The 23213-nt window shown below is 41.3% G+C and overlaps 1 protein-coding gene across 1 annotated transcript in view; it reads left to right on the top strand.

Moving 5' to 3' along the window:
- Positions 1–23213, top strand: part of LOC126355141 (UDP-glucosyltransferase 2-like) — a 67198-nt gene that overhangs the window by 27937 nt on the left and 16048 nt on the right. Inside the window, exons 3-5 of the mRNA XM_050005328.1 lie at positions 251–429; positions 11801–12260; positions 12341–12563. Coding sequence (XP_049861285.1) covers positions 251–429; positions 11801–12260; positions 12341–12563 — 862 coding nt within the window. The remainder of the gene's footprint in view (positions 1–250; positions 430–11800; positions 12261–12340; positions 12564–23213) is intronic.

The raw sequence follows: 23213 nt of genomic DNA, 5'->3' as shown, positions 1-23213 counted from the left end.
ATTTTTATTGTGTATGCAAACCATTCACAATGGCGACAAGGAAATAACAAAATACTTTCTGTGAACACCAATAGATGAGACAGAAAAAGTGGTGTTACCTCATATAGCAGTTGCTGTAATCTAGATGAGCGGTATGTGGCTTTAAATAGCATCAGTATGAAGTACGTTATTTTAGCAGTTGTCTTCGAAATAACAATCTCGTCTTAATGCCTTCCTTTAAAGAAGGTTATGTACGGTTTTTGTGTTGCAGGATCCTCCACCAAACGTAACTCAGATAGATATGTCATTTATGTACGACAAATGGAAGAAAGACATAAACTTCTACCAGATGTCTCAAATGTCTAGAAATGAAATGATGGAAATGATGATAAAACTTGGTAAGACGGATTGTGACGCACAGCTCAAAACTCCAAGCATAAAAGAGCTTCAGTAAGTAATATAATTATTTTAACAGTAATACTCTACTGCTGATAGTATGAACGTAACATAATGCATGTCACATTTACTCATCGTTAAAACGCGATCGTTGAATGTTTACGGATTCCAAAAATGTGATGATTTTTTACAGTCTTCGGATTGACTGTCTCCGCACATAACACTTGCAATCGTGAAAAGTTGTCTCTTCCTCTGGGGTATCATTAGAGCTCTGAAAATTATTTTCCAATGTGGTTCAAAAAAGGTGCTGTTAGTTTCACAGTAGTAGTATAGACTGAGAAACCAATCTGTTTCCTTTAAAGGCTTATAGTTTCCCCAGTCACATTGGGGCACTTTCTGCAGTACTCTGTTTCTGGCTTTCTGCTGTTTTCCACTTCTTCTCGCTCTGTAACAGTATTCTGCTCTGTTTAACTTGTACCATCCCACATTAGCCGCAAACTCTGTTGTAGAGGCAACAAGAGTGAAAGACAGTTACTCTAACCCCATGCTGACACAAAATGTTTACATCTTTTGTACATTCTTTGCAGCGCACTTGCCACAAAAGATAGAAAATTTAACACTCGTCCATTTTATTAACGTAATGGCCTTCTTCGGTTTTCTTATTTACTACTCAATTAACTTTCACAGACAATCGTGCTGTATCAGTAACGGCACGACACTTTTTACCTAAATGTCAGTGAATTGCTCCTAACACGAGCATTCTTGAAATGAGAACATTATCTTCATATGTGCCAAACCCTTTCCAACATCTTTCCTTCTCCAGTTGTCATCTTATATGTATAGTCTCATTTTGGTATTAGTCTTTAGTTTGAAGCAGCTCTAGCCCTAATTCATGCTCTAATAGGCTCTCCACGTCCACACAACTGTAGAAACCTACTTCATTTGAACTTGCTTCCTGTAGTGAAGCCTTTGCCTCCCTCTCAACACTTGCTCTCATTATCAGACGGGAGGTCCCTTTAATACCTCAGCATGCTTCGCGTCAACTGACTCCTTCCTATAGTCAAGTTGTGACATGAATTACTTTTTTCCTCCTCATTCGATTTCTGGCATACCTACCTAATCGTCATCAATCCTTCGAAGCACAACATTTCAAATGCTCCATTTCTTTTTGAAGTGTTTAACGTCCACGTTTCGCATCCGCGCAAGGCTACAATCCTGACAACTATTCTTAGTTTTAGGAACGATTTACTGATACATATATTGCTGACTGATTGTAAAAAATTTCGGTTACTGTCATTGTGAATGTAATACCCTGTATGTTCTATCCAAGATCAATTATTTTGATGTCTAAACAACAAAACCCGTTTACTGTATTTAGTACATCACCATTGACTGATTACACTAGTTTTATTTTTGTTAATGTTCATCTTATAAGCGCATTCCCTTCAACTGCGGTTCTGACAGAAACACAGTATCATCGGGAGGCCTCAAACCTCTAATATTCTCTCAGTGAAAATTATTTTCTTTTCTTTCAACATGTTTTTAGTATATACAGTGACTAGTGTTAGCGTTCACAACTACTCTTTCCGTTTCATGTCTTACGATTAGTTGTAACTATAGCCTGGTTTTGTAAGAGTCTTAGCTTACCTTTCGCGTCTGTATTTCATCTCTACTACGTTCGTAATCTTCCATGTCCTATTCCTATGTCTTTTGCCTCTCCAGCAAACTTAGAATATTTTAAAATGGTTACAATTGCGTGTACGTTCCACCTGGCTGCTAAACGCTATCCGTTGCAACTCAGCCATGCCATGTCACTGTTTGTCACTTGCATTCACAAACACACGGGTAATTGGAAAAAATCTCTGTCTTAATCACTTTTCCTCGATGACTGATGATCGCTGTCGTCCTGCTTCCCACACGATGTACAGGCATGCAAGTGCTGGCACCATTCCCATTCAGGCATGTATGGGCATGTTGTACCTACCCATTATCCTTCCAGCTACGTTCACCATATTCAGTGGGTGCCAGCACAGGACGTTTTGTAGTACCTATGACTCGAAACTTGGGGACTCATCCCTTAATGATAGATGCAATCCGATCCAACTAGACTAATAATTATATCAAGAATGTTTGGTCAAACTATTTCAAGTCATGCAAAAACTGCACCTTTTCTATGAAAGACCGTGCTACAAAGACTGATTGCGACATGGAAAAAAGAGGATGCTAGGCCAAAACAACAGTCGGTGAAAGGGTGGGAGATGAAAATTCACAAACCGAAGCGGAGTCTGTACTACGATCATCTCCACATTGTCGACGTTGTACGAGGGCTGATCAACAAAGAATCATAATAATTTTTTTGACAACATATCTTTTTCATCCTCATAGTTCTGATGGCCGTTTTCATAGTAGTCTCCCACGAATGCGGTGCCCTTGTCCCAGCGTTTCTGCCAGTCTTCAAATACATGTTAGAAATCATTTTTTGAATGGTCCATCAAATTCCTCTCCGTAGCCTTCACCACTGCTTCTCATGATTGACAATGCCTCCCACAAGGCCGTTTCTACATGTTAGGGAACAGAAAAAAGTCACATGGGACTAAATCCAGACTATAGGGAGGGTGAGGGATGCACTTCACGTTGATTTTTGCAAGATAGTTACAACACTGGCAATATGCTGCCGCATATTATCGCGGTGCAGCATCCAGCCTGCTTTACGGAAATGTGGCCCCTTTTACCTAATATGGACTTTCAATGTTTTCAGGACATCCCTGTAATATTGTCCAGATATCGATGTGTGTCCAGGTACAACATGGTTATAAATCATTCCATGAATATCAAAGAATGAGGTGGCCGTAACTTTCCCCGCAGAAGCAAGCACTTTTGCTCTTTTGGGGGTTGGTGATGAAGGAGATTTCCACACTGAGCTTTGCTATTTGCTCTCAGGATCAAAATGGTGTAGCCAAGTTTCATCAGCAGTAATTGCATTTGAATGAAACTCCGGATCTTCCTATCACATCAAATGTAACTGCATGCAGACCTGCACGCGAATGTCCTTTTGCTAGGGAATCAACAGTCGTTGTACCCATCGTGCACAAACACTTATCATGTGTAAGTTTCCTGGCACGAAATTGTGGGTGGCATCCAATGAAATATTCAGCATATCAGAAAGTAATCTTAAGGTAATTCTTCGATCCTCTCTCACAGTGACAGCAGCAGTGTTGAGGTTTTCTTCCATAAGAGCAGCAACTGGACCACTGGGTCCCCTAAATTGATTGTCTCTCCTCTTTGAACATTTTAAACCACCTTAGAGCTGTGCTGTAGGGAAGAACAGACTTTCCATAGGTCTTCTGCAACATTGTATAGACCTCAGCTGAAGCTTTGTTACCTCCTCCACTGGAGCAGTAGGCGATGCTGAAACTTGCCTGCCTCTCATAGGAAGGAACCAGGAGTCCTAACATTTAAACTACTACGGCGTGTTCGTTGCACATCAAGCCAACAAAATATCATATGATTAAATATTAGCGCGAGAAATTATGACCACAGAAAAGAATATGATCATTCTTTATTGAACAGCCCTCGTAGTACACTGGCTAATCTGCATACACGAATTCTAGATGAAGAACTGGACAAGGAAGAATGATCGCAAAGATTACTAGGACTAAAGTGACTGCAGTAACACATAAAGATTTACTCCAGGCAGACTCTTGGTGTCTGTTAAGTGGAAGGCCAGCCGGGGTGGCCGAGTGGTTCTAGGCGCTACAGTCTGGAACCGCGCGACCTCTACGGTCGCAGGTTCGAATCCTGCCTCGGGCATTGATGTGTGTGATGCCCTTAGGTTAATTACGTTTAAGTAATTCTAGGGGACTGATCACCTCAGATGTTAAGTCCCATAGTGCTCGGAGCCATTTTTTGTCAAGTGGAGAGGACGGAAAGAGGAACTAGCTTGCTCCTAGATTTGTCAAGTGGAGGGGACGGAAAGAGGAACTAGCTCGCTCCTAGAATCTGGGTATATACCAAATCTCTAGAATTTCTAACAATAATTGTTTCCGAATCCACTAAACTGCGTTGAGAAATAATACAATTGAAAATAATTTTAATAGTCACTATGTCTTGCGTTTACTTGTTAGTCACTCTATTCACGGGAATTATTCCGATTCCTTGGAACGGTAGTGGTTTAGGTACTTTTCTGCACTGAAGGTTGATGCGAACTTTTACAGAACAGTTCCACAATAATGAACTCTCCCTCGTTCAGCCCTCACTGTGCCGCAGAAAGGAGTCGGTTTGGGAGCACCTAGGTGCACAACTTCCGTCGCCAGTCCTCAAAACATCATAAGCATGGCAGCTACCTAAGTGCCAGCCATCCATTACCGACTCTCACAAGAGCTGCTTGACGGCATTGCAATCATGACAGTAGTTCTCATCTGTCTGTGGACTAGGAAACACATGATAGTTTACTGATATTGATTTCAGTTTTACACAAAGGAGTTACGTATTATAATGCGAACGGAAGAACACAGCGATGCTGCACTGTAGGCGTGGACGTCTATACTTAATCCCAAGCTCATCATTAGTAAAAGGAAAATTCTATTTTCGCGCTAGAAGAGGATGGGAGGGGGGGGGGGGGGGTGATGTGTTCTCCAAGATAGGGAACTTCTGAAAGTCATCACAGCACAACACACAGTCACAGAGCTACGAATTCTGCTTTCCAAGATGGCATGTTGCATAGTAAAGTGACAAACTGGACAGTGCTGTCCTAGGGTGCTGGAAGTTGATTTTATCAGCCAATTTGATCAACGCTACGCTCGATTTGCCACATTCACTGTCGTATATTTACCATGGACTAGGCTTTATGTTTGATACACACAGATGACGATGACGCAAGGATACAATTCCAGTAAGACTTGTAGTTAATAACATTGACGCACCTATATGTAGACGTCAATATACCTGAAACCCATTCTCAGTGAGTATATGGGGAAGTACGAACGTCCCATTCGCAACTCCGCCTCAGTTAATTGCGGCTCCAGGGTGCGAAAGTAATCCAATCTTTAGGAGAATTACACTTTCTGATTCCTCGAAACACATCGCAGAAAGTTCGACGATTTCTTCACAGAATTTTTTTGGTTTGACGGAAAATATTAAGAACAAACCTATGGTGGGTTATCGCCTGTCGTGGCGAATCTTTTGGGTGGAACGTTTTGAAGCGGAGACACTAGAATGAGTGCAGTTGAGACCTTTTGTTTCCATCGGTATTTCACGACACCATTATGATGTGGCGACGTCGGGTGGAATGGTTTCAAGACTTACTTCAACATTTCAATTCTTTGCATCGATTCACGGTGAAATCTGAAACAGATAACCCTATATCATTCCTCGATGTGTTAGTCAGGAGCTGACGGGATGAATCCCAAGGTCACAGATTATAATGAACATTAACACACAGTAATTTTTATCTTCACCCCTCGAGCCATCAACATCAGACACAAAGAAAATCGGTGCTAAGGGCTCTGGTCCATAGAGACCGAACACTTTCAGACAAGGAAGTTCTCGCCCTATAATTATGACACGTACGACCGTTTTATGACGCAATGGGTACTCAGAGAATCAAAATGAACAGGGGATGCATTTAAAATCAAGAACATTTGAGAAATAGGTTGAGACTGAGACCGAGAAAGAGTAGCCACAGTCTCATGTCTGCCTTATGTTGGCCCAACACTCTGAAAATATCGGTAGACTGGTACCGAAACGTGACATCCAGTATATCTTCCTACTACGGCAAGAAGTATTACTTGTAACGTTAAAGACGATCTGAGTCTGCGAAAACCTAACTAAGGACATCACTCACATCCATACCCGAGGCAGGATTCGACGCTGCGACCGTCGCGGTCGTGCGGTTCCAGACTGAAGCGCTGAGAACAGCTCGGCCACGTCGGCCGGCTGGAGGAGAGAGGCCAAGAATACCAGCGGCACACACGAATATAACAACAAAGCAAGCCAGCTGTCTCCGAGCACTGTCTCCAATATAGTGATGAAATGAAGCACGACGAGACCAGTATCGTGGTGCAAACAACAACTTTTTTGGATAGCCTAACTGAGGAGTCTATCGAAATAAAGACATCAGAAAATCTAATAAACGTGGATGGAGATTTCAATGGAAATAAAACTAGGGTACGAAACATAATTTATTAAAATGTCGCCGAAGATCTCATCCAAGAGAGTTAGAATACAGAGAGGGAATTGGCGTTTCCTGCAGTATCGGTGCGTGCTCCGAAAAACGAAAGAGCATCAGAGAGCGCAGTGGACGACGGCAATCGAACTCGGCTATAAATAGCGCCGTGAACCCAATAATAGCTCACTGTCTGGCTGGATGAGGCAGCGAGCAAACACGATAACAAATCTCGCAGTGCCTGAAGAAGGAGGCTGCGTTGACTGTCTAAATATTGTGCAGAAAACGTAAACAACAGATCGGCTGAACAACCGGACTTTCACTATTCCAGTGGCAACCATGTTCGTTTTAATAACATGAAGGACTTATTTCGCATGTACTGCTGAAATATGCTTTCCATTCAGGTAGCTAAGTAATAAATTTTCAATCTTTTGACCACCAAAAAGTTTTGTGTACTTATATAAATTTAGTTTTTGTGGCGCGACATGTATTCATATTCATCGATTTAGTTATGTCAAAAATGGCAGTTTCGAATCTTGCCAAGTCGTAGAAAAATTTCTGTGAATGGATATGGGGAGACGCTAAATACTTTTCTGAAACAAAGAACCACAGTTACGCTTGGATTATTGTCCAGTTCGCATATTTTGCAATGATGACCGAAATGGGAGTACATATGATGGTGTACAACATGTTATGGAAGAAGACCATAATCTCAGAAACAGTCGTAAATACAAAGCATTCGTACAAATCGTTTTACTTGAAAGTTTATACTTGTTGTTGTTGTGTTTTCAGTCCTGAGACTGGTTTGATGCAGCTCTCCATGCTACTGTAACCTCTGCAAGCCTCTTCATCTCCCAGTACCCACTGCAACCTACATCCTTCTGAATCTGCTTAGTGTATTCATCTCTTGGTCTCCCTCTACGATTTTTACCCTCCACGCTGCCCTCCAATGCTAAATTTGTGATCCCTTGATGCCTCAAAACATGTCCTACCAGCCGATCCCTTCTTCTAGTCAAGTTGTGCCACAAACTTCTCTTCTCCCCAATCCTATTCAAAACCTCCTCATTTGTTACCTGAGCTACCCATCTAACCTTCAGCATTCCTCTGTAACACCATATTCCGAAAGATTCTATACTCTTCTTGTCCAAACTATTTATCGTCCATGTTTCACTTCCATACATGACTACACTCCATAGAATTACTTTCAGAAATGTCTTCCTGACACTTAAATCTATACTCGATGTTTACAAATTTCTCTTTTTGAGAAACGCTTTCCTTGCCATTGCCAGTCTACATTTTATATCCTCTCTACTTCGACCATCATCAGTTATTTTGCTCCCCAAATAGCAAAACTCCTTTACTACTTTAAGTGTCTCATTTCCTAATCTAATACCCTCAGCATCACCCGACTTAATTCGACTACATTCCATTATCCTCGTTTTGCTTTTGTTGATGTTCATCTTATATCCTCCTTTCAAGACACTATCCATTCCGTTCAACTGCTCTTCCAAGTTCTTTGCTGTCTCTGACAGAATTACAATGTCATCGGCAAACCTCAAAGTTTTTATTTCTTCTCCCTGGATTTTAATACCTACTCCGATTTTTTCTTTTGTTTCCTTTACTGGAAACAGATTGAATAACATCGGGGATAGGCTACAACCCTGTCTCACTCCCTTCCCAACCACTGCTTCCCTTTCATGTCCCTCGACTCTTATAACTGCCATTTGTACTTATGAGGTGATAACATTAAGTCTATTGTTTTTACTTAAGAGACTTGCCCAAATTTCTTTATATTAAAATATTTTAGTATCTAATGAGAACTCTGATTTTGAAAAAAGTCCAAAAATTTCAAAGAAGAATTAGTATCATTTTTTGTCATAAGGTCTTTCGGTCATTTTGAAGCAAAGAAAGTCCACTATTACTGCTTGGAAGACTTGAGCTCCAGCAAAAATTAAAAAGAACATCCCTTCTGTATTTTTAAAATTACTCGAGGAAGAGGAAGCTAAGCGACTGTTCAAGTTGATTTGTACATTCTTTGTGACTGGAAATATACCGTCCGACTTACGGGTAAATATCATTTACGGTCGCAAAGAGAGTGAGGGTAAAGAGTGCGAAGCCTGTCGTAGAATCAGCTTGACAGGTCATACATCGAAATTATTGGCAGCAATAATTAGTGGCAATAGATAGGCAAGTATGACGCTGTACATGGTTATGATAACATTGCGTAAGAAAAATTAAGACGCATCCACAAGACTTGCTGACTTAGGATAAGCATTCAAAAATGTTAAATGCTGCAGATATTTCTCTTCTTAGAAGATGTATTGGGAAAATGGCTAATATACAGTACGTATAACAAACAAGAGGGAACAATAAAAATGGATAACCAAGAGAGAAGTACTCGGATGAAGAACTGTGTTGGACAGGGATGCAGCCTTCTTCTTCTGTTTAATCTGTGCATCGAAAACGCAGGAACGGTAATAAATGACAGGTTCGGAAAGGATTCAAAAGTTGTCAATGATAAATTCGTTGGTGACATTGCTAATCCCAGTGGATGTGAAGAGGAATGACAAGACGTGTTGAACGGATTGGACAGTATAATGAATACTGAATATAGCTTGAGGGTTAAGTCAGAAAAAGACGTGAGGTATGTGGAACTGCAGAACAGAGTTCAGTTTCAAACTTAACATCAAAAATGAGGAACACGAAGCCGACGAAGTTAAGGGACACTGCTACCTTGTGAGAAGAACAACACATGGCGTAAGTCACAACGACATAAAAAAAAACCTGCATAGTCGATGATAGCATTCCTGACCAAAAGAAGTTTACTAGTATCAAAAATCGGCCTTCACTTGGGGAAGAAATTTCAGAGTACGCACATGTGGAGTACAGAAATGTCGAAAGTGAATCACGGATGGGAAAACCAGTAATGAAGAGGATCAAAGCGTTTGAGATGTGGTGCTGTGAAGTATGCAGAAAATTAAGTAGAGTGATAAATAGGAGGAGTTTCTCCAGAATGGAAAGAGAATGAACATATGAAGAACGCTGACAAGAAGAAGGGACCGGATGATGGGATATGCCTTAAGACAACAGAGAAAAACTTCAGGGTACTATTGGGAGCTGAAGAGGGTAAAATCTGTGGAGGAAGACAGCAATTGGATTATATAAAACTAATAATTGAAGACTTTGATGCAAATGTGATTATGAGATGAAGAGAGTGGTTCACGTGGTAAAGTGGTGCTGGGGTGTAGCAAACCTGTCAGAAGACTGATGATCCAAAACAGAGACCCTCAATCGGCATCACGAGGCTGAGTGCACCCCGTTCATGTTTTCCTTCCAGAAGAAATCCTTGGTAGCGCTCGGAACTGAACCAGGGTTCCCGGCACATCATGTATATGCGTTCGCAGCTCAGTTACAGACGTAATCTTGATGTGTGTAGTAATACCGTACATAGAGCTATGAAATACACGTAATATACACTGCAGTGGCAAAGAAACTGATCTGAGCCTGTGTATTCAAATACGGAGAAATGTAAAGAGGCAGAATACGGCGCTGCAATCGGCAGCGCCTGTATGAGACAACAAGTGTCTGGCGCAGTTGTTAGATCGGTTACTGCTGCTACAACGGCAGATTATCAGGATTTGTGTGAGTTCGAACGTGATGCTAAACTCGGCGCACGAGCGATGGGACACAGCATCTCCGAGGTAATGATGAAGTGAGATATCCTCATGCGACCATTTCACGAATGTACCGTGAATATCAGGAATCCGGTAAAACACCAAATCTCCGACGTTGCTGCGGCCGGAAACAGATGCTGCAAGAACGGTAGCCACGACGACTGAAGAGAGTCCTTCAACTTGACAGAAGTGCAATCCTTCCGCAGATTGTGGCAGATTTCAGTGCTGTGCAGTCAACAAGCGTCAGGGTACGAACCATTCAACGAAACATCAGCGATATGGGCTTTCGGAGTCGAAGGCCCACTTGTGTATCCTTGATAACTGCACGACACAAATCTTTACACCTCACCTGGGCTTGGCGACACCGACATTGGACTTTTGGAAACATGTTGACTGGTCAGACGAGACTGTTACAAATTATAGCGAGCGGATGTATGCGTACGGCTACAGAGTCAACCTCATCAATGCATGGCCCCTCCATGTCGGCAAGGTACTGTTCAAGGTGGTGGAGGCCCTGTAATGGAGTGGGGCGTGTGCAGTTGAAGTGATATAGGACCCTTGATACGTCTGCATACGCTTCTGACAGGTAAGACGTACGTAAGACTCCTGTCTGATCACCTTAATCCAGTCATGTCTATCGTTCATTCCGACGAACTTGTCCAATTCCAGCAGGACAATGCGACATCCCACACGCCCAGAATTGCTACAAAGCGGCTCCAGGAACACTTTCTTTAAACACTTCCACTGGCCACCAGAAATGGACATTATTGAGCATATGTGCGATGTCTTGCAGCGTGCTGTTCGGTAGAGATCTCCCTCGTACTCTTAGGGATTTATGGATAACCCTGCAGGATTCATGGTGTCAGTTCTCTCCAGAACTTATTCAGACATTAGTCGAATTCATGCCACGTTGTGTTGCGGCACTTCTGCGTGCTCGCGGGGCCCCTAGCGATGTTAGGGAGGTGTACCAATTTCAGTTTTTTTGTAAAATTAGAAACCTCGGGGACACGGTTTAGATTTCCTGTTCTCTCAACGTTATGCTTCGGCAGGTATTTTCCTCTCACGATATCACCATCCTCATTTCCCTTGTTACATACGCCCATCAATGAAACTACCACAAACTTTAAAATTTCAATGTCATAAAAAGTGCTGAGTGATCGATGTTCTCTAAAACGATGTACTGAAGTTTCTGCGAGTATGACTTGGTTGGTCTTGTCTGTCTTTCGCCGATTCCAAAGGTCACCTGTGAGGCATCGGCATACCAGACCAAGGTGCATAAAACTCAATGAAGGGAAATGTAATAAAGATTACATCAGTAGTTGATGATACTGTAATTGACTTTCCTTGGCCACTAATTCCATGTGCCGCCTGGAATAGAGGCTTAACTTTCATCTTTTGAAGATTAGAAACTTTTTCGTAAATGGAGTTTACACAAATGGTGTTTCATATTGATCTGACCAACTGCGTTTGTGTTGACCTCTGATTTCTGGTACTTAAGGTACACATTACTTTTCGGAATACCATGTTTATTACTGATAAAACTTTATAATAATAGCATTGGCACTTTGATTTTTTTATTCTGTTGTAGGTTTCAACGGGAATTTGATCTGGTGATAATGGAAATGTTCATATACATGTGTTACTTCGGCCTTGTTCATAAACTGGGACACCCACCAGTGGTAGGCTTCTGGTCAGCAGAGCTATACCCACAGCTCCATCAAATGATGGGCAATCCTATTAATCCCGCATACTTCCCGGATATTGGGGATAGCTACACGGATCACATGACATTTTGGGAAAGAGTTACCAATGCGTATCATGTACTGGATGACATTAGAATAATAACCGTATCATTAGTAGCATCTCAAGACGAAGTAATGAGAGCTCATTTCGGAAATGATTGTCCTAGCACAGGCATAATGCAATACAACCTTAGCCTTTTACTCGCAAACAGTCATTTCTGTTCTGGCTATCCGCTGCCTATGCAACCTAATGTGATACAGATGACAGGACTTCATATCAAAGGAGCACAAAACCCGCTACCGAAGGTACGTACCTACACGAACTTCATTCCTTTGCGATTGTATAATGACTAAATTGAGGAGTAATGGTGTGACTGGTTTTACAGGATATACAATCTTTCCTGGATGGAGCGAAACATGGATTCATATACTTCAGTCTCGGTTCCAACGTAAAGAGCAACACCCTTCCTGAAGTCACACGTGAAGCCTTGATGGCGGCTTTTTCGGAACTGCCTCAGAGGGTCCTTTGGAAATTTGAAGATGATACTCTGCCAGGAAAACCAAGCAACGTAATGATTTCAAAGTGGCTCCCACAAGAAGAGGTATTGGGTAAGTCATTCAAATTTAAATCTTTCTTAATTTGTTATTGCAGCTATAAATAAGCATATAAATGAGCACGAATGGTCCAGATGGCAATCGAACTGGGTTTGGTGTCCGCGACCACATCCAGTGTAATTAGGAGGAGAAATGAAATCGATCATAGTACACTAACAGAAGTGAGAAGTGGTTCATTATGAAGCACCAGTCGTATAATTATCAACTTTAGTAGAGACGTTCATCACCTTATAGGTATTAAACTTTCATTCCTTTCGGAAACGAAGTGCATCATCAATATCTGTATAATGTGTAGCTCACAGGGATACGAACACACTCTTCTATTCTTTCTCGTGCCTTTACCATTCCTAAAGCCAGACGTTACTTTGATGAAATATGCCATGAAGGGTACCATGACTGCTACAAACAGGCGGTTACCCAACCTCCTTCCAGCAATTATCAGGCTACTCCTTTTGCTATATCCAAAACACCTCCACACCATTTTTATGTGTCTGGAGGACCGTTGCTTAATATTATCATCCACACGGACGTCTACACGTCAGCTGGTGTTAATGTGGCTGCGTCAGACACAAGCGATAGTAATCACTTAACACCATAGAATACCACTCGCTGTGAGAGACGATTCTTGCTCTACAACACGCATGTTTCCATTGTCTGTGCTACTGCGTCAAGGCAAGTGACGCATGGCAATTCGGTATCGCAACCTGCTTCTAGTAATACGTTTCCGACGCTCCGTGGTGATATTCAGCGTGTTACGTACGCCGGATTTTAACTGTTATCATCTCTATACTCGTTATAGCCAGTCGAAAAATTTCAAGATGTTGTCGTGGAGTTGTGTATGTGTAAGAAAACATGACTACTATGTTTACCTAACTCTTGCCCATCATCTCAGCGCTCAGTTCACAGTCACTGCATTACGGCAGTCTGTCTACGCAAACTCTCGACGTGATACTCCAATGCCTCTCATGCCAACAATTCGACCTCTATCAGATCCCGAAAGGTACATGTACAGGTTCTCCGGGCTTGCTGTGTTTGACTCCCAACCCAAGAATTCCAGGAACGTTCCACTTTGATCAACACTTACACGATCCGAAACTCATGAAGTTATTTCATTCGTTTCTTATATGCTTCGAAACATAAGTACCAGTGACTTATGGCAGGAATTATTTTACCTTAATTACTGACGATCTCCCTTCACATTGTTTACTGACGAGCTTCCTTCACATTTCCTTTAGTGTTCTAATTTGGTTCATTCATTAGCTAATTCCTGATCAGTTTGCATGACTGAAGGATGGCATGGTAAGAGTCGTCTCCTTGTAAATAGTCATTTTTCGTAGAATCTTCGTGAGGAATCCCAGGAAGTTCCCAACGTGAGTTTCTGTCTTTCTAGGATAATAGAGAAGATCGGGCAAAGATGTGAAAAAGGCAGAGAGTACCACAATATGATTCCTGTGGAACTATATGGTTACAGTTAGAGTAGGTGCCGTAAATTTCTTCGTAATGAGAGGTCTGAAATAATTAAGTAGAATATTGAATTAGGCTGTTCTTCTGCAGGTAGTGATTGAAAGTTGAGATATCTACAAGGGCTGTTCGGAAAGTAAGGAACGGTTTGTCCCCAAGTGGAACCCACAGTGAAAATCCATCTCGTGCTTAATCCACTACCATGAAAGGTATCGCGTTTGTACTTATTAATCTGAAATGCTTTCCTGTGAAAATATAAAGCTGCTCAACAAAGTTATTAATGGTTAGTAAGCTGTATGGTCATTGTCTCCTCAACCCACGAAGCATGGCAGGGCTGTTGATGAACCAAATTGTTCTTTAGTGTGTTTGTAATACGCAAGAGCGTATGTCGGAACTAATTAAAATAAAAAAAAATTTCAGCGTGTGAACTTATTAATGCATAAGAACATCACATAGTGCTATACCCTTCCTATTGAGTGGTTGAGATATGAAATGTGCGCTTGTTAAATTTGATCAGCTTCTCATCGTGTGAAGTTTATTCAGTCTAGGTAAGCATATGGCTAGTGGGAAATGTAAAAATTGTCTTTTGGTTAACCCAGCAGGGACTGAGGTGCAGGAAATGATACTAACGACGGCTTTGATTGCTTCCAATGGTGAAATACTTGTGTGTGGATGGGGTAAGTCAAGATGAGGATACTTTCAGTTTGATGTGCTAATTTTTGTACCTATGGAAGGAGGCAACCGACTGTCCACCACGAGTCGAGTGAATGATTTTGCACCTTTTCTATCAATACCTGCTCTCCCTACCCAGATCGAGTTAGTTACAGTTGATGAGTACTCCCCACGATAATTTTAAGGGAATTTATATGAAAGGGAAATAATGCAGAATTGAATAAAAGGTATCATTCCGGTACTCAACAGTTAAGGAAATTTCCTTTCCCCGTCACATGCTCACATGTCAAAATCAATAGGAGCATAGTAAAGTCATGAGCTAGTGTACTGTGGGCGCCACTCGCTACACGCAGTATTCATATGCGAAAAGAAACTCGCTGATTCTGTTTATCGCCAACTTGGCGATAAACAGAATAATAAATGTAATATGAGTTTAAACTTGGAATCCATTTGCCGAGAGCCGAAATTTATCCTAGATACCAATCCATCCGCCATTATAGGCTGTTATATCGAGTCAATGTAGAGTACGAACGCTGTGGTGAAGATGTAGTCGAAGTGAGATGAGGGGCCAGTGGCGCGAAAGGGAGAGGTTCACTGTGCGCCATCTTCTCATTTGCAGGTTTATAAAGCGTTTTCTGTGTTTTCATTTAACAGAGATGACCACAGACTGGATGTGGTACTTTTATTAGTTCAGGCTTGAACTTTCTTACAATTAGAACAAAACCTCACTGAGAACGTGATAGTGAGCGGGTCTATCCAACTGTCACACCCTCACTCGTCCAATTCCTCTATCTAACGGACCTGCCTTAGATACAAGAAATGTAGGGGAAAGGAAACTAACAGAAAAAAGTAAGGCAATCAAAAGTTTTGCTGAAACGCTCCCGTGGCAACGATTTATATGTATTGTATTTTTTTGATCTCTGGCTGCCCAACTATTGACAAATACATATACATTTCTAATGATAATAGCGAATTTTCGAGACACCTGTTGTATTTTATTTTATCACTCTAAAAAAAGAAATTTTCGTATTACTATGCTGACGGGGTTTATAATTGGTAATAATATATCTGTGGAGTAAGATTTCAGGGTTGCATCATTGGAAACAGATAACTAATCCCACAAGAAACTAATACTGTACAAAAATAACCATACATGAAATGAATGGAGATGGTTCTTTATCGGGTATCAGCCACCTGTTGTGGACCTGTGTAGTCAGTAGTGTATTACGATAGCTGTAGCTCGGTGTCTTCACATCTTAGAATATGGGGATGAATGTGCGTCTCTTGAAATTAGCATTCAATGTGGACGTAAATTTACAGCTGTCAGGTAGTTTGTGACGCTTTAGCATAGGAAAATTCTGAGTTTGGTCTGATGTCTGGCTCAATGGGAATTACCAGGCAGTAGGTGATATAGATCTGCCTGGTCAGAGGGATGATCTACGCGCTACGCAGAGGTTAAAACTTTCATTCTGTGGACATGATCGGGATAACACCCATGAGCATTTCGCATTCTTATGATTGATGTGTTATGTCATCTTGAAGGTTCCGACATGGAATACGATGTTATTTTGGAAATGAATGTTTCAGTTCTTCCATAGTTGTGTTCTCACGTCATATGTGAGGTTTCCCAGAATCGGTCACAAATGTTACGAAGTCTGTAGAAAGTTGAGGTACGAAGAAAGGTATTCCATCAGTGATACTACTCTGTCCTAACTGGTATACTCTTTCTGTCATTCTAGAATAACTTTTTATCGTGGGTTGTTACAGTCATACGTAATGTAAGGTACGCGATAAATCAATTTCTGTAAATCCTAGGGACAATACTTAGTTTTCTGGTTACAGCACAGTTGTTATAACTTTTTTCATGATCGATTCAGGAATCTATCGTTATCAGAATATTATTTTGAAACTATGCAGAGTATATATGTATGTCACACTTACTGCTAAAAACTGAACCGTAGATCAGCTGGTTCTAGGGGGAAGATGGTTCACGGCTGCAGATTCTTTAGTGGTAGAGAAGCATGCACATCCAGTTCCTTGAATCGACTGATGTCAATACATGTCGCATTGTCTGGCACTCGGACAAAAATGTAAATAATACTCTATGTGATCAAAAGTATCCGGACACCCCGGAAACATACGTTCTTCATATTAGGTGCATTGTGGTGCCACCTACTGACAGGTAGCCTATATCACAGACCTCAGTAGTCATCAGACATCGTGAGAGAGGAGAATGGGGCGCTCCGGGTAACTCAAGAACTTCGATCGTGGTCAAGTGATTGGTTGTCACTTGGGTCATGCGTCTGTACGTAAGATTTCCACACTCCTAATCATCCCTAGATCCACTGTTACCCATGTGACAGTGAAGTGGAAACGAGAATGACCACGTGCAGCACAAAAGCGTTCAGCCCGACCTCGTCTGTTGACTGACAGAGACCGCCGACAGTTCAAGACGTTCGTAATGTGTAATAGGCAGACATCTTTCCAGGCCATCACTGAGGAATTCCAAACTGCATCAGGATCCACTGCAACTACTATGACAGGCGGGAGGTGAGAAAACGTGGATTTCATGGTCGAGTGGTTGCTCATACGAGCGGCTGCTGGTAAACCACAAATCACGCCGGTAAATGTCAAACGACAACTCGCTTGGAGTAAACATCGGACGGTTGAACAGTGGAAAAACGTTGTGTGGAGTGTCGAATCACGGTAGACAATGGGGTGATCCGATGGCAGTGTGTGAATATGCCGAACGACCGGTGAACGTCATCTGCCAGTGTGTGTAATGACAACAGTCAAGTTTAAAGGCGGTGGTATTATGGTGTGGTCGTGTTTTTCGTTGAGGGGGCTTGCACCCCTGTTGTGCTATCACAACACAGGCCTACATCGGTGTTTTAAGCACCTTCTTGCTTCCCACTGTTGAAGAGCAATTCGGTGATGGCGATTGCATATTTGAACACGATCGAGCACCTGTTCATAACGCACGGCCTGTGTCGGAGTGGTTACACGACAAAATAATCCCTGTAAAGGACTGGCGTGCACAGAGTCCTGACCTGAATCCAGCGGAACACTTTTGGGACGTTTCGGAAAGCAGACTTCATGCCAGGCCTTACCGACTTACATCGATACCTCTCCTGAGTGCAGCATTAGGTGAAGAATGGGCTGCCATTCCCCAAGAAACCTATCAGCACCTGATGGAACATATCGCTGTGAGAATGGAAGCTGTCATGAAGGACAACACCATATTGAATTCCAGCATTACCGATAGAGGGCGCCACGAACAGGTAAATAATTTAGAACCAGGTGTACTGATATTTTTGATCACATAATGTATTTAGTTCATCGCTGGAGAAGTTGATAAGTGCTTTTCTTGATACTGTATAGATGGTTTGTAACAGAGAATATTGTACCCAAGTCTGTGCCGAATGATGCATTCTACCTGACGGTAGCTGAAGACTAACTGAAGTTTTTATTTTCTCTATTGTGTGTCCCTGACGCTGAACATTTATCTGAACGTACTGAATCCCTGAAGAAGTTAGTATGTTGATTTAGCTTATCTTCAAAATATAAATTTCTAGGTTAATAAATACATAGGAATTTTGAAAGGCATTCATCAGCAACATATTTCTCGGGATGGAATACATAGTGCCCGGACCAACTATAATAGTACGGGTCTGCAGGTGTCAGTTTTGTTCAGGATCAGTTTTGTTCAGGACATAGCCATATATTTCAGAATTTGCTATACACAATGGTACAATAGTGCAGCTCCAATCGAAAGAGGCCCCAGCACAGTGGGAGTAATACCGTTGCCTCAGCTTCCAACCACATTCGTCCCACAGCACGTTATATGTTGGGTGCTTTCCTGTCATTTATTTTATTTATTTATTTAACCTGATCTCATTAGGTCCATAAGTTCTTCTCTTACATGGGGCCAAGGTTTCACACATATAGTGCTTTTTTACATTACAGCTAAGTAAGAAATAACAATTTTAATACGACAGATAATATTAAAATCAGTTGAGACAAGTGTATAACTCATCTCATTCTGACCAAGCCTAGACTAACTTTTCACAAGAACTTTATGTGACCCTATGTAAAGTGAGCGCATTATTTGTTCCATTGACATCTCGAGAAGAGGAAGCAGATGATATCATGTTCGGTTCGTCTGAACTGACATAACCAATTACAAACCTCTACTGACACCACTCTTCATTTTCAGCAAAAGCCCTTTTCTGCATAGAAAATAAGCTCGTAAAAGGATGCAATTTTAATCAGCACGCAGAGAAATACTAGAGTATTATTTTGGTAACATTGCAACAAGGCTCTCGTGATGTAATATATTTCACTTCGATCAGAGCGACATTTGTCTAAAATTAGAGCACAATGAAGAAGAAAAATGAGAGAGCCCACATTATTCACGGTTCAAGGGCATTATCGACGAAGTTATACCATCTGGCATGCATCACAATGAAGCCAAAATTGTGAATGGCCAACAAAATGGCGAGGTCCTTCGGTTCTGACAGTTCCTCTCTCCTCCTTTCCAAACGTCACGGATTCACTCCACCGCACCTTGTGCGATTAACACTATCGCTGCACATTGTGGCCCGCTTCTGCATGTTACCGCGCCGATTAGCTTAACGTGGCCGTTACAGTTAAACATAATACTGTGGCTTCAGTCCTATTTCCCGTATTGGCATCTCCATCGACACCTCTCAATTAAAATCTTTCTCGAGCGGCCAGATTTAAAATAAAAAGCCGGACAGGTGCGGATATGATGACTCCTCTGAGGGTTCCGTGCAAACTTACTCATTTATATACGTAACTATAATAATTCCGTATGACTCATTGGCATTATACAGGGTGTAAATTTTAATTTGACAAACAAGAATAACTCCAAAATTAAGGTTCACACGAAAAAATGTGTGGAATCAAAAGTCAATTATTTTCGAGGGGGACATCTGCTGGTGCTAAGATTAGCGCGGCACCTTAGGCCTCTGGGGGTGGGCTGGGAGGCTACTTTAAAATGTAAAATGGGACCCCATTTTTTATTGCGGAATCGAACTATACAAAAAAACTACGTACATTTTGTATTACACATTTCTTTTCATTCATGGTAGTTGGTACTGTAATTCAAGAAAATCCATGTTCTCATTTTTTCGTGGAAAATGACGTAGATAGATAAAAAATACTTATTTACTTCGTAAATTTTGATTCACTAAATCTAAAAGTCTATCTCTCATCCCATAGAGTGGGGTCTGAGAGAGAGGAATTAGAGTTTTACGAATGTTGACCCAGATATTAATTTTTGCCGCAAATTCGTTTAAGTTTTGCTTGTTTCGTGGTCATGAGGCTTTTAATTATCAAACAAATCATCTGACGAGCTAAGTACCCAACCAAATATCCTACTTACTAACGAGTGAACTCATTAATTAAACAGCTAACTGATTCAAGAACCTAATTTTTTAATATAAATATTAATATCCGTGTGACCATTGGTGAAACTCCAAATCCTCTCTCTGAAACCCTACTGTATGGAGAGAGAGAGAGAGAGAGAGAGAGAGAGAGAGAGAGAGAGTTGTAGTTTAAGTGAATCAATAGTTACGATATAAATAAGCATTTTTTATTTGTCCGTAACCATTTTACACGCAGAAATGAGAACATGGATTTTATTGAAATACAGCGCCAACTACCAAGAATCAAAACAAGTGCTCAAGACAGATTATACGTAGTTTACTATGTACAATCTGATTATGCAATAAAAACTGGGGGCTCCCATATGAAATTTTACACAAGGGGGTGGGATGGTGGCCACCAGTTTAGCACCAGCAGATGTCCCTCTCGGAAACATTTAACTTTGTGTTCTAACATATTTTCGTGTGAAGCTTTCTTTAGTTATTCTGGTTTCTCAAATTAAAATTTACACCCTATGTCAGTCCTTCTGTTTGATTCCACGTCAGCGACTTCAATGTCCTTAAACTACGGCAAGGAAGTGCAAAATGGCTAACCAGAGATGGCTAGAGGACAAATGTAAGGATGTAGAGGCTTATCTCACTAGGGGTAAGATAGATACTGCCTACAGGACCTTTGGAGAAAAGAGAACCACTTATATGAATATCAAGAGCTCAGATGGAAACCCAGTTCTAAGCAAAGAAGGGAAAGCAGAAAGGTGGAAGGAGTATATAGAGGGTCTATACAAGGGCGATGTACTTCAGGACAACGTTATGGAAATGGAAGACGATGTAGATGAAGATGAAATAAGAGCTCCGATACTGCGTGAAGAGTTTTACACAGCACTGAAAGACTTGAGCCGAAACAAGGCCCTGGGAGTAGACAACATTCCATTAGAACTACTGACTGCCTTAGGAGAGCCAGTCCTGACAAAACTCTGCCATTTGGTGAGGAAGATGTATGAGACAGACGAAGTCCACTCAGACTTCAAGAAGAACATAATCATTTTCTCTGCCTCGTGATGACTGGGTTTTCTGTGATGTCCTTAAGTTTCTACGTTCTAGGGGACTAATGACCATAGATGTTAAGTCCCGTAGTGCTCAGAGCCATTTGAACAATGTAATAATTCCAATCACAAAAAAAGGATGTGTTAAAAGATGTGAAAATTACCGAACTATCTGTTTAATAAGTCACCGCTGCAAACTACTAACCCGAATTCTTTACAAAGGAATGGAAAAACTTGTAGAAGCCCACCTCGGGGAAGATGAGTTTGGATGCCGTAGAAATAATGGAACACCTGAGGCGATACTGACCCTACGACTTATCTTAGAAGAAAAACCAAGGAAAGGCAAACGTTCGTTTCTAGCATTTGTAGACTTAGTGAAAGTTTTTGACAGTGTTGACTGGAATACTCTCTTTCACATTCTAAAGGTGGCAGGGGTAAAATAAAGGGAGCGAAAGGCTATTTACAATTAGTACAGAAACAAGATGGCAGTTATAAGAGTCGAGGGACATGAAAGGGAAGCAGTGGTTGGGAAGTGAGTGAGACAGGGTTGTAGCCTCTCCCCAATGTTATATAATCTGTATATTGAGCAAGCAGTAAAGGAAACAAAAGAAAAATTCTGAGTAGGTATTAAAGTCCATGGATACGAAATAAAAACTTTGAGGTTCGCCGATGACATTGTAATTCTGTCAGAGACAGCAAAGGACTTGGAAGAGCAGTTGAACGGAATGGATAGTGTCTTGAGAGGAGGATATAAGATGAACATCAATAAAAGCAAAACGAGGATAATGGAATGTAGTCGAATGAAGTCGGGTGATGCTGAGGGAATTAGATTAGGAAATGAGACACTTAAAGTAGTAAAGGAGTTTTGCTACTTTGGGAGCAAAATAACTGATGATGGTCGAAGTAGAGAGGATATAAAATGTAGACTGGCAATTGCAAGGAAAGCGTTTCTAAGGAAGAGAAATTTGTTAACATCGAGTATAGATTTAAGTGTCAGGAAGTCGTATCTGAAAGTATTTGTATGGAGTTTAACAATGTGTGGAAGTGAAACATGGACGATAAGTAGTTTAGACAAGAAGAGAATAGAAGCTTTCGAAATGTGGTGTTACAGAAGAATGCTGAAGATATGATGGGTAGATCACATAGCTAATGAGGAGAACAGAAGCTTTCGAAATGTGGTGCTACAGAAGAATGCTGAAGATAAGAGGGGTAGATCACATAACTATGAGGAGATATTGAATAGAATTGGAGGAAGAGAAGTTTGTGGCACAGTTTGACTAGAAGAAGGGATCGGTTGGTGGGACATGTTCTGAGGCACCAAGGGATCACCAATTTAGGACAGGAGGGAATCGTGGAGGGTAAAAATCCTAGAGGAAGACCAAGAGAAGAATTCACTAAGCAGATTCAGAAGCATGTTCCTGCAGTAAGTACGGGGAGATGAAGAAGCTTGCACAGGATAGAGTAGCTTGGAGAGCTGCATCAAACCAGTCTCAGGACTGAAGACAACAACGACAACAACAACAACAACTTGGTATGGATTGCCTCACTGAAGAATGATCATTTGTTTGGTTGCTATTTTAACTGGTTTCGCAAGCTTGCAATATGTTGCAGGGAGACAGTCGATTAAATCCATTTCTTTGAGCATGAATGGATACATTATCGGGCGACATGGTGCATTACGTAGAAGCATTTGACCGAAACTGAGATGACTTTAGAATTAAGTACCTGAGCGCCGATTTAGATGCTGGAACTCGTGTTTTCTCCTACCCATTTCACTCGTAGTGGTAATACTTTCTTTAGAAACGACCGCTTACCAGTTCCTATGTCCAATTTGCTGTTCATCTTGTACCAGTCTAGGTTTTTGCGCCATCTCGAATGGCCATGTAGTCGGTCACTTCCCTCCTAATTCAATTCATCACGTGATTTTTTTTTTTTTTTTGAGCATGGTTCTTTCTCTCAAGGATATTGTCTTTTCTTATCACTTTTACTTACGAGCATAAGTAAAGATGAAACGGGTTCTTGAAGGGCCGCTGTTATTCATGTACCAACTTTAGATTTTG

The sequence above is a fragment of the Schistocerca gregaria genome, chromosome 3 (assembly GCF_023897955.1).
Source record: "Schistocerca gregaria isolate iqSchGreg1 chromosome 3, iqSchGreg1.2, whole genome shotgun sequence".
Classification (NCBI taxonomy): domain Eukaryota; kingdom Metazoa; phylum Arthropoda; class Insecta; order Orthoptera; family Acrididae; genus Schistocerca; species Schistocerca gregaria.
Note: the sequence above shows the minus strand (reverse complement) of the source record. Positions and strands in the feature narration are given on the sequence as shown.